The sequence below is a fragment of the Bombina bombina genome, chromosome 3, assembly GCF_027579735.1.
Source record: "Bombina bombina isolate aBomBom1 chromosome 3, aBomBom1.pri, whole genome shotgun sequence".
In the NCBI taxonomy this organism is placed as follows: domain Eukaryota; kingdom Metazoa; phylum Chordata; class Amphibia; order Anura; family Bombinatoridae; genus Bombina; species Bombina bombina.
In genome coordinates this window covers 535,523,695-535,539,546 of record NC_069501.1, presented here as the reverse complement: position 1 = coordinate 535,539,546, position 15,852 = coordinate 535,523,695, and the positions used below count along the sequence as shown (strand labels likewise).

At 41.1% G+C, this 15,852-nt stretch overlaps 1 protein-coding gene across 1 annotated transcript in view; it reads left to right on the top strand.

Moving 5' to 3' along the window:
- KIAA0319L (KIAA0319 like) overlaps positions 1-15,852 on the top strand; it is a 336,519-nt gene that overhangs the window by 235,676 nt on the left and 84,991 nt on the right. The window contains exons 8-10 of the mRNA XM_053706996.1: positions 3,469-3,556; positions 3,643-3,735; positions 15,675-15,807. Coding sequence (XP_053562971.1) covers positions 3,469-3,556; positions 3,643-3,735; positions 15,675-15,807 — 314 coding nt within the window. The remainder of the gene's footprint in view (positions 1-3,468; positions 3,557-3,642; positions 3,736-15,674; positions 15,808-15,852) is intronic.

Here is a 15,852-nt window from a genome sequence, read left to right as displayed (position 1 = left end):
CAGGAGTTCCCTAGCGATGTCAGAAGTCTCCAAGATAATTCGCTGGGCAGAGACTCACTCTTGCCACCTGTCAGCGATCCATATCCCAGGTGTAGAGAACTGGGAGGCGGATTTTCTAAGTCGTCAGACTTTTCATCCGGGGGAATGGGAACTCCATCCGGAGGTGTTTGCTCAATTGGTTCTCCGTTGGGGCAAACCAGAATTGGATCTCATGGCGTCTCGCCAGAACGCCAAGCTTCTTGTTATGGATCCAGGTCCAGGGACCCAGAAGCGGCACTGATAGATGCTCTAGCAGCGCCTTGGTTCTTCAACCTGGCTTATGTGTTTCCACAGTTTCCTCTGCTCCCTTGTCTGATTGCCAAAATCAAACAGGAAAGAGCATCGGTGATATTGATAGCGCCTGCGTGGCCACGCAGGACCTGGTATGCAGACCTAGTGGACATGTCATCCTTTCCACCATGGACTCTGCCTCTGAGACAAGACCTTCTAATACAAGGTCCTTTCAATCATCCGAATCTACTTTCTCTGAGACTGACTGCATGGAGATTGAACGCTTGATCCTATCAAAGCGTGGCTTCTCCGAGTCAGTAATTGATACCTTAATACAGGCACGAAAGCCTGTCACCAGGAAAATTTACCACAAGATATGGCGTAAATATCTTCATTGGTGTGAATCCAAGAATTACTCATGGAGTAGGGTTAGGATTCCTAGGATATTGTCCTTCCTCCAAGAGGGTTTGGACAAAGGATTATCAGCTAGTTCTTTAAAGGGACAGATTTCTGCTCTGTCTATTCTTTTACACAAGCGTCTGGCAGAAGTTCCAGACGTTCAGGCATTTTGTCAGGCTTTAGTTAGAATTAAGCCTGTGTTTAAACCTGTTGCTCCTCCATGGAGCTTAAACTTGGTTCTTAAAGTTCTTCAAGGGGTTCCGTTTGAACCCCTTCATTCTATTGATATCAAACTTCTTTCATGGAAAGTTCTTTTTCTGATGGCTATTTCCTCGGCTCGAAGAGTCTCGGAGTTATCTGCCTTACATTGTGATTTTCCTTATCTGATCTTTCATTCAGATAAAGTTGTTCTGCGTACAAAACCTGGGTTTTTACCTAAGGTGGTTTCTAACAAGAATATCAATCAAGAGATTGTTGTTCCATCATTATGTCCTAATCCTTCTTCAAAGAAGGAACGTCTTTTGCATAATCTAGACGTAGTCCGTGCCTTGAAGTTTTACTTACAGGCTACTAAAGATTTTCGCCTAACATCTAACCTGTTTGTTGTTTACTCTGGACAGAGGAGAGGTCAGAAGGCCTCGGCAACCTCTCTTTCTTTTTGGCTTCGGAGTATAATCCGTTTAGCCTATGAGACTGCTGGACAGCAGCCTCCTGAAAGGATTACAGCTCATTCTACTAGAGCTGTGGCTTCCACCTGGGCCTTTAAAAATGAGGCCTCTGTTGAACAGATTTGCAAGGCTGCAACTTGGTCTTCCCTTCATACTTTTTCCAAATTTTACAAATTTGATACTTTTGCTTCTTCGGAGGCTGTTTTCTGGAGAAAGGTTCTACAGGCAGTGGTTCCTTCCGTTTAAGTTCCTGCCTTGTCCCTCCCATCATCCGTGTACTTTAGCTTTGGTATTGGTATCCCACAAGTAATGGATGATCCGTGGACTGGATACACTTAACAAGAGAAAACATAATTTATGCTTACCTGATAAATTTATTTCTCTTGTAGTGTATCCAGTCCACGGCCCGCCCTGTCCTTTTCAGGCAGGTCTAAATTTTAATTAAACTCCAGTCACCACTGCACCCTATGGTTTCTCCTTTCTCGGCTTGTTTCGGTCGAATGACTGGATATGGCAGTGAGGGGAGGAGCTATATAGCAGCTCTGCTATGGGTTATCCTCTTGCAACTTCCTGTTGGGAAGGAGAATATTCCACAAGTAATGGATGATCCGTGGACTGGATAAACTACAAGAGAAATAAATTTATCAGGTAAGCATAAATTATGTTTTTTTACCAACTGCAGAGTAAGAAATGTATGAAAATTAGCTTTTTAAGGTTTATTTGTGTATATTAAAGCTCTGATTTTGTGTTTTGAAGCCACAACCTAATAAAATGGATTGAGCTTGTAGGTATAATCAGATCTCATTACTGTATCACATTGTGTTCATATACCTGCTTCTTTATGTTATATCTGTCCATAAAACAATCACCAGTACTTGGAGAGAACAATGGAAAATCAACATTTTATTACCTTATCTCTGCTATAGCCATCTGGGAGTGTTATTTCTTCTGCTGGCTGTGTTTACAAAGCTTATCTATAACTTGGACCTGCGGCCACAAACTTTCAGAATAGGTGGGGATAACACATGCTAAATCAACTAATTCAAATGCCAATATAAGGGTAAAGGAGCTACTTGTAAACAATTTAATACACTCCAGCAGGTAAAGTGGATCATTGGGAACAAATTAAAGGGGAGAAAAATTTTCAGTAAACTGTCCCTTTAAATCACCACATTCCACACACTTTGTTATTGTATTGATTATCTCCCTATAAGTGTGCCATATTATGCCCTCTTTCCTATCTCTTTCCTTCCAATACAGGGATGCATACAACCTACACTAACCTTTCTTTATACCGTTTCCCCTCTTCCATTGCTATCCCCTTGAACCCCCTTCTTTAGAACTGACTACAACAGTGCAACTCTCGGCAGGGCCCTCTACCCGTCTGATCCCTATACATGTTTCCTTGTATTCCGCCTATGTTTAAAGCGCTGCGGAATCTGTTGGTGCTCTACAAATAACCAATAATAATAATAAAAAGTTAAAATAAAAATAAACACATTTTGTAAGGAAAAGATTTTCTATGGGTCTGTAACAGATTATCAAAAAGACCTAGAAACTCTTTGAACCCTTAATTTAACGCCCAGAAGGCCCAATCTAAAACCATGCTCCTATATATAGTTTTTAATACCCAGTTGAGCACTGTGGTAATTGTCACCTGGCATAAATAATTATTTGAGTAGAAGCTCATGGGAGCCTATATGTGCAGATCAAAGTTATGAACATGCATACCCCAAATGCCCTTTTTTATGGGGATAACGCCTTCTTTTTTTACAATAGAGTTTAGAAAAAACATAACACACTATTGCTTACAATCTTGTTTATTAAAATTGTAATAAAAAATATGAATCATAACACTTTTTGTTGAATAGTGATAGATACCTAGAATAATGGTATAGTTTGAATCTGCTGGTGAAAAAAACTGTATGTAATATGTGTGGGTTAAAAAAATGACCTACAGTAGGAATTAAATGTGATTAGCACCTAAAACTCCAAAACAGCTCATGGGTGGGGGGTGCAAATGGTTCAGTGGTTAAAGAGTTATAGCAAGCTCTTTATGAATCATAAATGTTGAATTTACCAGTTTGCAAATACATGTTGCAGTACACTTTCTAATTCTATTATACTGCAGCTCACCGCAGGACTTTACGAGTTTAAGGTGATTGTGGATGGGGAAAAGGCGCACGGAGAGGGTTTTGTGAATGTCACGGTTAATCCAGGTAAGTAGAAAAATCATGTAGAAGAAATTATTTTATCCATTAAATTAACACTCCCCATTAATATAACCATTATTTTGTATTCACAGAGCCAAGAGTGAATCAGCCACCAGTAGCCATTGTGTCTCCTCGCTACCAAGAGATTTCCCTGCCCACCACCTCTACAGTTATAGATGGCAGTCGTAAGTACATAACTGTTACGTGTTAGTATCAGTCCTTCGTTTCATTATTTCTTAGGCCTTATGGGTAACTAAATTAGCAAACATATAGATAAGATTTACAGATTTACAGATGTTATGAGGCAGTAATGCCTGTTATTTCTGTAGAGAACCATTCATGATTTCACTATTGGCAAGAGCAACATTACATTTAACTTCGCACTTTATGCTAAAAATGACACCTCAAATTAAAATTTGGTTCAAAACAACTTAAACGTATACATAAAAAGAAAAAAAAAACTTTGCAAGAGTTTTACAAATCCATTTCAAATGCAATACCACTAACCCTCTTCTCTACCGACACCGAAAAGGCTTTTGATAGGGTGGACTGGACGTTCCTACGAGAGCTAATGGGCAGCATGAATTTTGGCACCTCCTTCTTAAATACAGTCTTTTCCTTGTACTCAGAACAGAGTGCTAGGGTCAAGGTTAATGGTGTCTTATAATATCCCTTTCAAATATCCAATGTTACCCATCAGGGTTGCCCTCTCTCCCCCCTGCTTTTTGACCTTTCAATAGAAGCCCTAACCTAGCCCAAACAATCAGACTCAATAAAAGTATTTCTGGTCCAACCATAGGGGATGTAGAACACAATCTCACAATGTATGCTGACGACATCCTTTTCACTATCACCAATATCGAGCACTCCCTCCCAGAACTGATTAAAGAAATAGAAGTCTATGGGTCTATCTCCAACTTCCACCTCAATCTTACAAAATCCAAACTGCTAAATGTTTCTTCTCCCCAACACTTAATAAACGACCTTGAAAAGAAATATAAACTCACAATCGTGCATAACAAACTGAAATACCTCAGCATATATTTTACACCCAATACATGCCTTTACAACTTTAATTACCAGCACCTGAAGTCGGAAATCACTAAAGACTTGTCCTTATGGAAAAACAAACCAGTTTCTTGGCTGGGCAGAGTAGGGATAGTAAAAATAAATATCTTACCCAGAATTTGATACTTATTCCAGACACTCCCTATTCCTCTCCCTCCGGATTATATACCCTAAATTCAAACATTAATAGAAAAAATTATCTGCAGGGAAAAAGGAGCAGAGTCCGATGGCAAACATTGATCCTTCCCAGAGATAGAGGGGGACTGGGGGTCCCCAACCTACATCTTTACCGCCGAGCAATGGCTGGTGGACTGGAGCCACAATTCTGACCAGCTTGGCTAACCACAAGTAAGCGTTTGCACTTTGTCTCTGCTTATCCATTGGTAGCAGAAACACTCAAGGAATGGGACAAAACAATTAGCACATCCTCTCACATTTCCACCCCCTATTCACCACTACTACCCATCAGGGAAAACACTGATCTCCCTTACACCACCCATTGAAAATCCTCTGAGCCTAAATGCACACTTAGAGAAGGCAGGGCATACTTCACCCTAGAACAAGGTGCAATCATGTCAATCAAAAAACTTAGAGAATGGGATGAGAAATTATTTTCCACATGGCTCACCCGAGCCCAACTAACCAACCCACTGCATTTTAAGCACAGAGCACAAGCACAGATTTAAAATAAATAGGGACCTTACGCCATTTGAACACTTGTGCACTCAATCCACATATCCTAGACACACCATTTCAATAATTTATAAACTGTTACTTCTCCCTGACAACTCAACTTCTCCCTTCTCAGCGTGGGCATGGAGCAGAGAAATAGGCAAGGAAATAGACCATAATCTCTGGCAAAAATCATTTAAATTAGCTAGGACTGCCTCTTCGTCAGCGACGGTGCAGGAGATACACTTCAAATCCATAAGCAGATGGTACCTGACCCCGTCCCGACTACATAGAACTAAATCACACCTCAGCAATACTTGTTGGAGTATATGTGGCCAAGAGAGGGTTCTTTGCTACACATATGGTGGCCCTGACCCCTTCTGACCAAAACTTTGGAAAACAAGCAAGGCCCAAGTCTCTGATTTTGTACAATTGGAAAGATTTCACTTCATGAAGAATGACAACATGGTCACTTACCACGAAATACTGGACATCTGGTCAGGGTCCATACCACGTTTGTAAACCCTCCCTTGAACCTATGTAACTATAGGTCTGTACAACACCTACCATGGATACCCCATCCCCCCCCCTTTTTTCCCGCTCTCTCCCTTTACCCACAGGCTTTCCCTCCTCCCCCAACTAAAGTGTTCCCCTACAGTTTACCACCTATACTTACCTAATTATTCTCCTTTCTGTCTTGAATACGCTTTTAATCTACTACAACCTTGCTTATACCTACTAAGAACCTCCTTAGTTGACATGTTACTATCCAAATATGTTTGCTTTAATATATGTATAAACGCACAAAAAGAAGACATGCTATAGTTCACAATTAATAACTACTTTTATTGATGAATATTCATATAGACAACAATACAAACTACAGGGGATTACGAATTTTCAATAGCCATATTCCACCCATCATTTGTCTTATTTGGAAGGTCCAATCTGGGCTTTAGTCTGCAGACAACAAGGTTAGCCATTATCTTAAAGTGAATGTCAGCTTTCATGATAAAGTGCCTGGTTTTTAAAAAATCTATTAAAAACAGGGGAACTTTCATTCACAAAAGTTTACATTGTACCAGATTTTACAAAAACTTACCTTCTTCTCCTGAAACGCTGATCCCCCGCCTGCATGTCCTCTGTACTTCGTCAGCAATGACGAAACCGGCTTCCTCCAATCACGGCTTCCCCTCCAGGAGCGTCCATCTGGTGAGGCCAAGCCGTGATTGGAGGAAGCCAGTTTAGTCATTGCTGTGTAAATACAGCAGAAAGTATCAGGCAGGGGATTGGCGATCCGGCGTTTCAGGAGAAGACGGTCATTTTTTTCAAAACCGGGCACTTTATCATGAAAGTTTACATTTACTTTAATGTTAGTATAAAGTACACTGTTTTGCAGTTGTTACCAATTGAAGCCTATTAGGTACAGATATGTAGCAGAGTTAGCCTTGATATGTTAGTAGGATGAATTTCAACTTCTGAGAATAAGAAAAAGCCTTCATTTTCAAAGCTAAATTGCATGAAAAGGGGCAAAATAAATCATGAAAGATTATTGCAAAAATCTTAACAAGCCGCAGTGGTCCACAGGTCATGGTGTGGGCAGTTAAAACATCACCTATCCAACAATCTATTAACAGTAATACATAATTGGAGTATTTTTTCATAGAAGACCATTATACCTTTTTTTGTACAAATATTTTACTGAATCAAGATTTTGCATTACATAAACTTTTAAGGCCTCAAAGGTCTCTTGTTTAGAAGTCAGTGTTCTAACTACTTGACTTATATCATTGACTTATATCTGAAAAAAGAGACTGGCCATGTCTTTTTTAAAGTGACAGTCTACACCAGGTTTTTTATTGTTTAAAAATATAGATAATCCCTTTATTACCCATTCCCCAGTTCTGCATAACCAACACTGTTAAATTAATATATATTTTACCTCTGTGATTACCTTTTGTCTAAGCCTCTGCAGACTGCCCCCTTATTTCAGTTCTTTTGACAGAGTTGCATTTTAGCCAACCAGTGCTAAATAACTCCACGGGAGTGAACTCAATGTTATGAATATGACACTCATGTACTAGCGCTGTCTGAACCAATCAGCCAATCGGATTGAACTTGAATCTGATTGGCTGATTCAATCAGCCAATCAGATTTTTCTACCTTAATTCCGATTGGCTGATAGAATCCTATCAGCCAATCGGAATTCGACGGACGCCATCTTGGATAACGTCATTTAAAGGAACCTCATTCGTCGGGAGCCGGAAGGATGCTCCGCGGCGGAGGAGCGAAGAAAGAAGATTGAAGATGCCGATTTGCTTGAAGACATCGCCGATGGAAGAAGACTCTCTGCCGCTTGCTAGAACACATCGCCCGGATGGAAGAAGACTTCACTGCCGCTTGCTGGAACACATCGCCCGGATCGGATGAGGAGTTCGGCCCGGCGTGGTGAAGATAAGGTAGGGAGATCTTCAGGGGGGTAGTGTTAGGTTTATTTAAGGGGGGTTTGGGTTAGATTAGGGGTATGTTGGTGGTGGGTTGTAATGTTGGGGGGTGGTATTGTGTTTTTTTGTGCATGCAAAAGAGCAGTTTTCTTTGGGCATGCCCCCACAAAAGGCCCTTTTAAGGGCTGGTAAGGTAAAATAGCTTTGAACTTTTTTTAATTTAGAATAGGGTAGGGAATTTTTTTATTTTGGGGGGCTTTATTATTTTATTAGGGGGCTTAGAATAGGTGTAATTAGCTTAAAAATCTTGTAATCTTTTTTTTATTTTTTGTAATTTAGTGTTTTGTTTTCTCCTGTTAAGTGTGATCAGTCCACGGGTCATCATTACTTCTGGGATATTACTCCTCCCCAACAGGAAGTGCAAGAGGATTCACCCAGCAGAGCTGCCATATAGCTCCTCCCCTCTACGTCACCTCCAGTCATTCTCTTGCACCCAACGACTAGATAGGATGTGTGAGAGGACTATGGTGATTATACTTAGTTTTATACCTTCAATCAAAAGTTTGTTATTTTTTAATAGCACCGGAGTGTGTTATTTCTTCTCTGGTAGAGTTTGAAGAAGAATCTACCTGAGTTTTTACTATGATTTTAGCCGGCGTAGTTAAGATCATATTGCTGTTTCTCGGCCATCTGAGGAGAGGTAAACTTCAGATCAGGGGACAGCGGGCAGATTAATCTGCAAAGAGGTATGTAGCAGCTTATTATTTTCTGACAATGGAATTGATGAGAAAATTCTGCCATACCGATATAATGTAAACTCAGCCTTAAATGCAGTAGCAGCAACTGGTATCAGGCTGTCATGTATGTATATTTTACACTTCAGTATTCTGGGGAATGGCACTTCACTGGAATTATACTGTGTGCATAAGACTTTAGCCTAATTTGCAGGGACTAGCAACAGGCTTTTTAATAACACTTAATTTATGTTAAACGTTTTTTGCTGGCATGTAAAATCGTTTCATTTTATGAGGTACTGGGTGAATAAAATATTTTGGGCACTATTTTTTTCCACTTGGCAGTTTTATTTAATTTATGACAGTTTACTGATCTCTCTCACTGTTGTGTGTGAGAGGGAGGGGCCTTTTTTGGCGCTTTTGCTACGCATCAAAAAATTCAGTCAGAAGCTCATTGTATTTCCTGCATGATCCGGTTCATCTCTACAGAACTCAGGGGTCTTCAAAACTTGTTTTGAGGGAGGTAATCACTCACAGCAGAGCTGTGAGATTGTAGTTGACTGTGATAAAAACGTTTATTTCTGTAACTTTTTTTCTGCTATCAGGGTTAAGTTATCCTTTGCTAATGGGAACAAGCCTTTGCTAAAATTGTGTTTTTTACAAAGATTTGATGCTATAACCTTTCAGTTTATTAACTTTCAACTGTCATAACTCTTTCTGTGCTTCTTATAGGCACAGTACGTTTTCATATTATAGTAAATTACTTGAAAAGTATTTCCAAGTTGCTAGTTTATTTGCTAGTGTGTTAAACATGTCTGATTCAGAGGAAGACATCTGTGCTATATGTGCTAATGCCAAAGTGGAGCCCAATAGAAATTTATGTACTAACTGCATTGATGCTACTTTAAATAAAAGTCAATCTGTACAAATTGAACACATTTCACCAAACAACGAGGGGAGAGTTATGCCGACTAACTCACCTCACGTGTCAGTACCTGCATCTCCCGCTCGGGAGGTGCGTGATATTGTGGCGCCGAGTACATCTGGGCGGCCATTACAAATCACATTACAGGATATGGCTACTGTTATGACTGAAGTTTTGGCTAAATTACCAGAACTAAGAGGTAAGCGTGATCACTCTGGGGTGAGAACAGAGTGCGCTGATAATGTTAGGGCCATGTCAGATACTGCATCACAACTTGCAGAACATGAGGACGGAGAGCTTCATTCTGCGGCTGACGGTTCTGATCCAAACAGATTGGATTCAGATATTTCAAATTTTAAATTTAAGCTGGAAAACCTCCGTGTATTACTAGGGGAGGTGTTAGCGGCTCTGAATGATTGTAACACAGTTGCAATACCAGAGAAAATGTGTAGGTTGGATAAATATTTTGCGGTACCGTCGAGTACTGACGTTTTTCCTATACCTAAGAGACTTACTGAAATTGTTACTAAGGAGTGGGATAGACCCGGTGTGCCGTTCTCACCCCCTCCGATATTTAGAAAGATGTTTCCAATAGACACCACCACACGGGACTTATGGCAAACGGTCCCTAAGGTGGAGGGAGCAGTTTCTACTTTAGCTAAGCGTACCACTATCCCGGTGGAGGATAGCTGTGCCTTTTCAGATCCAATGGATAAAAAGTTAGAGGGTTACCTTAAGAAAATGTTTGTTCAACAAGGTTTTATATTGCAACCCCTTGCATGCATTGCGCCTGTCACGGCTGCAGCAGCATTTTGGTTTGAGTCTCTGGAAGAGACACTTGAATCAGCTCCATTAGATGAGATTACACACAAGCTTAAAGCTCTTAAGTTAGCTAACTCATTTATTTGAGATGCCGTAGTACATTTAACTAAGCTTACGGCTAAGAATTCCGGATTCGCCATTCAGGCGCGCAGAGCACTGTGGCTAAAATCCTGGTCAGCTGACGTTACTTCTAAGTCTAAATTACTTAATATACCTTTCAAAGGGCAGACCTTATTCGGGCCCGGATTGAAAGAAATTATCGCTGACATTACAGGAGGTAAAGGCCATGCCCTGCCTCAAGACAGAGCCAAACCTAAGGCTAGACAGTCTAATTTTCGTTCCTTTCGGAATTTCAAAGCAGGAGCAGCATCAACTTCCTCTGCTCCAAAACAAGAAGGATCTGTTGCTCGCTACAGACAAGGCTGGAGACCTACCCAGTCCTGGAACAAGGGCAAGCAGGCCAGGAAACCTGCTGCTGCCCCTAAAACAGCATGAATTGAGGGCCCCCGATCCGGGAACGGATCTAGTGGGGGGCAGACTTTCTCTCTTCGCCCAGGCTTGGGCAAGAGATGTCCAGGATCCCTGGGCGCTAGAGATAATATCTCAGGGATACCTTCTGGACTTCAAATACTCTCCCCCAAGAGAGAGATTTCATCTGTCAAGGTTGTCAACAAACCAAATAAAGAAAGAGGCGTTTCTACGCTGCGTACAAGAGCTTTTATTAATGGGAGTAATCCATCCAGTTCCACTGTCGGAACAGGGACAAGGGTTTTACTCAAATCTGTTTGTGGTTCCCAAAAAAGAGGGAACTTTCAGGCCAATTCTGGATTTAAAGATCCTAAACAAATTCCTAAGAGTTCCATCGTTCAAAATGGAGACTATTCGGACAATTTTACCCATGATCCAAAAGGGTCAGTACATGACCACAGTGGATTTAAAAGATGCTTACCTTCACATACCGATCCACAAAGATCATTACCGGTATTTAAGGTTTGCCTTCCTAGACAGGCATTACCAGTTTGTAGCTCTTCCATTCGGATTGGCTACGGCTCCAAGAATCTTCACAAAGGTTCTGGGTGCTCTTCTGGTGGTTCTAAGACCGCGAGGAATTTCGGTAGCTCCGTACCTAGACGACATTCTGATACAAGCTTCAAGCTTTCAAACTGCCAAGTCTCATACAGAGTTAGTACTGGCATTTCTAAGGTCGCATGGATGGAAGGTGAACGAGAAGAAGAGTTCTCTCTTTCCACTCACAAGAGTTCCCTTCCTGGGGACTCTTATAGATTCTGTAGAAATGAAAATTTACCTGACAGAAGACAGGTTAACAAAACTTCAAAGTGCATGCCGTGTCCTTCATTCCATTCAACACCCGTCAGTGGCTCAATGCATGGAGGTAATCGGCTTAATGGTAGCGGCAATGGACATAGTACCCTTTGCACGCCTACACCTCAGACCGCTGCAATTGTGCATGCTAAGTCAGTGGAATGGGGATTACTCAGACTTGTCCCCTTCTCTGAATCTGGATCCAGGGGGATGCCATTCAGCAGGCCAGACTGGACAATTGTAACAACAGACGCCAGCCTGCTAGGTTGGGGCGCCGTCTGGAATTCTCTGAAGGCTCAGGGACAATGGAATCAGGAGGAGAGTCTCCTACCAATAAACATTCTGGAATTGAGAGCAGTTCTCAATGCCCTTCTGGCTTGGCCCCAGTTGACAACTCGGGGGTTCATCAGGTTTCAGTCGGACAACATCACGACTGTAGCCTACATCAACCATCAGGGAGGGACAAGAAGCTCCCTAGCAATGATGGAAGTATCAAAGATAATTCGCTGGGCAGAGTCTCACTCTTGCCACCTGTCAGCAATCCACATCCCGGGAGTGGAGAACTGGGAGGCGGATTTTTTAAGTCGTCAGACTTTTCATCCGGGGGAGTGGGAACTTCATCCGGAGGTCTTTGCCCAAATACTTCGACATTGGGGCAAACCAGAGATAGATCTCATGGCGTCTCGACAGAATGCCAAGCTTCCTCGTTACGGGTCCAGATCCAGGGATCCGGGAGCGGTCCTGATAGATGCCTTGACAGCACCTTGGACCTTCAGGATGGCTTATGTGTTTCCACCCTTCCCGATGCTTCCTCGATTGATTGCCAGAATCAAACAGGAGAGAGCATCAGTGATTCTAATAGCGCCTGCATGGCCACGCAGGACTTGGTATGCAGATCTGGTGGACATGTCATCCTGTCCACCTTGGTCTCTACCTCTGAAACAGGACCTTCTGATACAGGGTCCTTTCAAACATCAAAATCTAACTTCTCTGAAGCTGACTGCTTGGAAATTGAACGCTTGATTTTATCAAAACGTGGTTTTTCTGAGTCAGTTATTGATACCTTAATACAGGCTAGGAAGCCTGTTACCAGAAAGATTTACCATAAAATATGGCGTAAATACCTATATTGATGTGAATCCAAAGGTTACTCTTGGAGTAAGGTTAGGATTCCTAGGATATTGTCTTTTCTACAAGAAGGTTTAGAAAAGGGTTTATCCGCTAGTTCCTTAAAGGGACAGATCTCAGCTCTGTCCATTCTGTTGCACAAACGTCTGTCAGAAGTTCCAGACGTTCAGGCTTTTTGTCAGGCTTTGGCCAGGATTAAGCCTGTGTTTAAAACTGTTGCTCCGCCATGGAGTTTAAACCTTGTTCTTAACGTTTTACAGGGCGTTCCGTTTGAACCCCTTCATTCCATTGATATAAAGTTGTTATCTTGGAAAGTTCTATTTTTAATGGCTATTTCCTCGGCTCGAAGAGTCTCTGAGTTATCAGCCTTACATTGTGATTCTCCTTATTTGATTTTTCACTCGGATAAGGTAGTTCTGCGTACTAAACCTGGGTTCTTACCTAAGGTAGTCACTAACAGGAATATCAATCAAGAGATTGTTGTTCCATCCTTGTGTCCAAATCCTTCTTCAAGGAAGGAATGACTTCTGCACAATCTGGATGTAGTTCGCGCCCTAAAATTTTATTTACAGGCAACTAAAGATTTTCGACAAACGTCTTCCCTGTTTGTCGTTTACTCTGGTCAGAGGAGAGGTCAAAAAGCTTCTGCTACCTCTCTCTCTTTTTGGCTTCGTAGCATAATACGTTTAGCTTATGAGACTGCTGGACAGCAGCCTCCTGAAAGAATTACAGCTCATTCCACTAGAGCTGTGGCTTCCACTTGGGCCTTTAAGAATGAGGCCTCTGTTGAACAGATTTGAAAGGCTGCAACTTGGTCTTCGCTTCATACTTTTTCCAAATTTTACAAATTTGACACTTTTGCTTCTTCAGAGGCTATTTTTGGGAGAAAGGTTCTTCAGGCAGTGGTTCCTTCTGTATAAAGAGCCTGCCTGTCCCTCCCGTCATCCGTGTACTTTTGCTTTGGTATTGGTATCCCAGAAGTAATGATGACCCGTGGACTGATCACACTTAACAGGAGAAAACATAATTTATGCTTACCTGATAAATTCCTTTCTCCTGTAGTGTGATCAGTCCACGGCCCGCCCTGTTTTTTACGGCAGGTAAATATTTTTTAAATTATACTCCAGTCACCACTACACCCTTTGGCTTCTCCTTTCTCGTTGGTCCTTGGTCGAATGACTGGAGGTAGAGGGGAGGAGCTATATGGCAGCTCTGCTGGGTGAATCCTCTTGCACTTCCTGTTGGGGAGGAGTAATATCCCAGAAGTAATGATGACCCGTGGACTGATCACACTACAGGAGAAAGGAATTTATCAGGTAAGCATAAATTATGTTTTTTTTGTAATTTAGTTTAGTTTATTTAATTGTATTTTTAGATAGATATTTGTAGTTTCTTTAATTTATTGATAGTGTAGGTGTATTTGTAACTTAGGTTAGGATTTATTTTACAGGTAATTGGGTAATTATTTTAACTAGGTAGCTATTAAATAGTTAATAACTATTTAATAGCTATTATACCTAGTTAAAATAATTAACAATTTACCTGTAAAATAAATCTAAACCCTAACATAGCTATAATGTAATTATGAATTATATTGTAGCTATCTTAGGGTTTATTTTATAGGTAAGTATTTAGATTTAAATAGGAATATTTTAGTTTATAATATGAATTAGATTTATTTAATAAGAATTTAGTTAGGGGTGTTAGGGTTAGATAGAGTTAATATAGTTAATATAAATTAACTATATTAACCCTAATATAATTAGGGTTAATATAGTTAATATATACAATGTAATAACTATATTAACTATAATATACTTAGGGTTAATATAGATAATATAGCTGGCGGCGAGGTAGGTAGATTAAATTAGGGGTTAATAATTTTAATATAGATGGCGGCGGTGTAAGGGATTCACATTAGGGGATAGATCAGTTAGATGGTGGCGGTTTTAGGGGTTCACATTAGGGGATAGATCAGTTAGATGGTGGCGGTTTTAGGGGCTCACAGTAGGGGGTTAGTTTATGTAGATGGCGGCGGTTTAGGGGTTAAATACTTTATTAGGGATTGCGGCGGGGGATCGCGGTTGACAGGGAGATAGACATTGCGCATGCGTTAGGTTTTATTTAGCAGATCGCGGTTGACAGGGAGATAGACTTTGCGCATGCGTTAGGGTTTATTTAGCAGCCAGTTTAGGGAGTTACGGGGCTCCAATAGTCAGCGTAAGGCTTCTTACGGCTGCTTTTTGTGGCGAGGTGAAAATGGAGTAAGATTTCTCCATTTTCGCCACGTAAGTCCTTACGCTGTATATTGGATACCAAATTGCGCGGGTTTGGTATACCTGCCTATGGCCCAAAAAACTACGGCGACGGCACAAATATACGGGCGTAATTCTAGGTTACGCCGTATATAGGATACCAAACCCGCGCAAATATTGGCGTCGCCGACTTTTGCGGGCGACGATTTTTATCGGATCGACCCCATAATATGAACGTGTCTTTGTAAAAATTGAAGATGTTTAACGTCAAAATGTTCTCACTAGCCACATCCCATTATAGAGAGCTTTAAAGGGACATTAAACACCCATGCACCGCCCTCTTATAAATGATGGGTGCTGCCATTATGGACACTATATACACTGTAGGTATCTGAAGGAGAATTACTGCACATGCGCAAACTGGTCAGCACTGGAATGTAGTGAAAGATAGATTTCTTATAAAGTGTATTTAGTGTTTAGTGTCCCTTTAAGTCAAAGGGAATTTACATTCTAAGACTCTAAAATAGCAAAGACCGTTTGCAACAGCAGAAACTCCATTGAAAAGGTGTTTATCTTTGGGGACATTCTCAAAGCAGACTGCTCCACTTATATATGTTAGGCGTAAAACCCCCCCCACTATATTTATGTGTCAAAAGTCTTATTGGTTTGCTAAGATACCTTCTAGAAGCCTGCCCAATAATTCAGTATATATGTTGCCGTAATAACATGTTGTTTTTCTCCATTCACTTACAGAGAGTACAGATGATGATAAAATTGTCAATTACCACTGGGAGGAGCTGAAGGGCCCTTTGCGCGAAGAGAAGGTCTCTGCAGACACTGCCATTTTAAAACTAACCAACCTTGTACCTGGCAACTATACCTTCAGGTAAGAAACAGTATTACATCTTTAATATAGTGAAACCTCATTCTC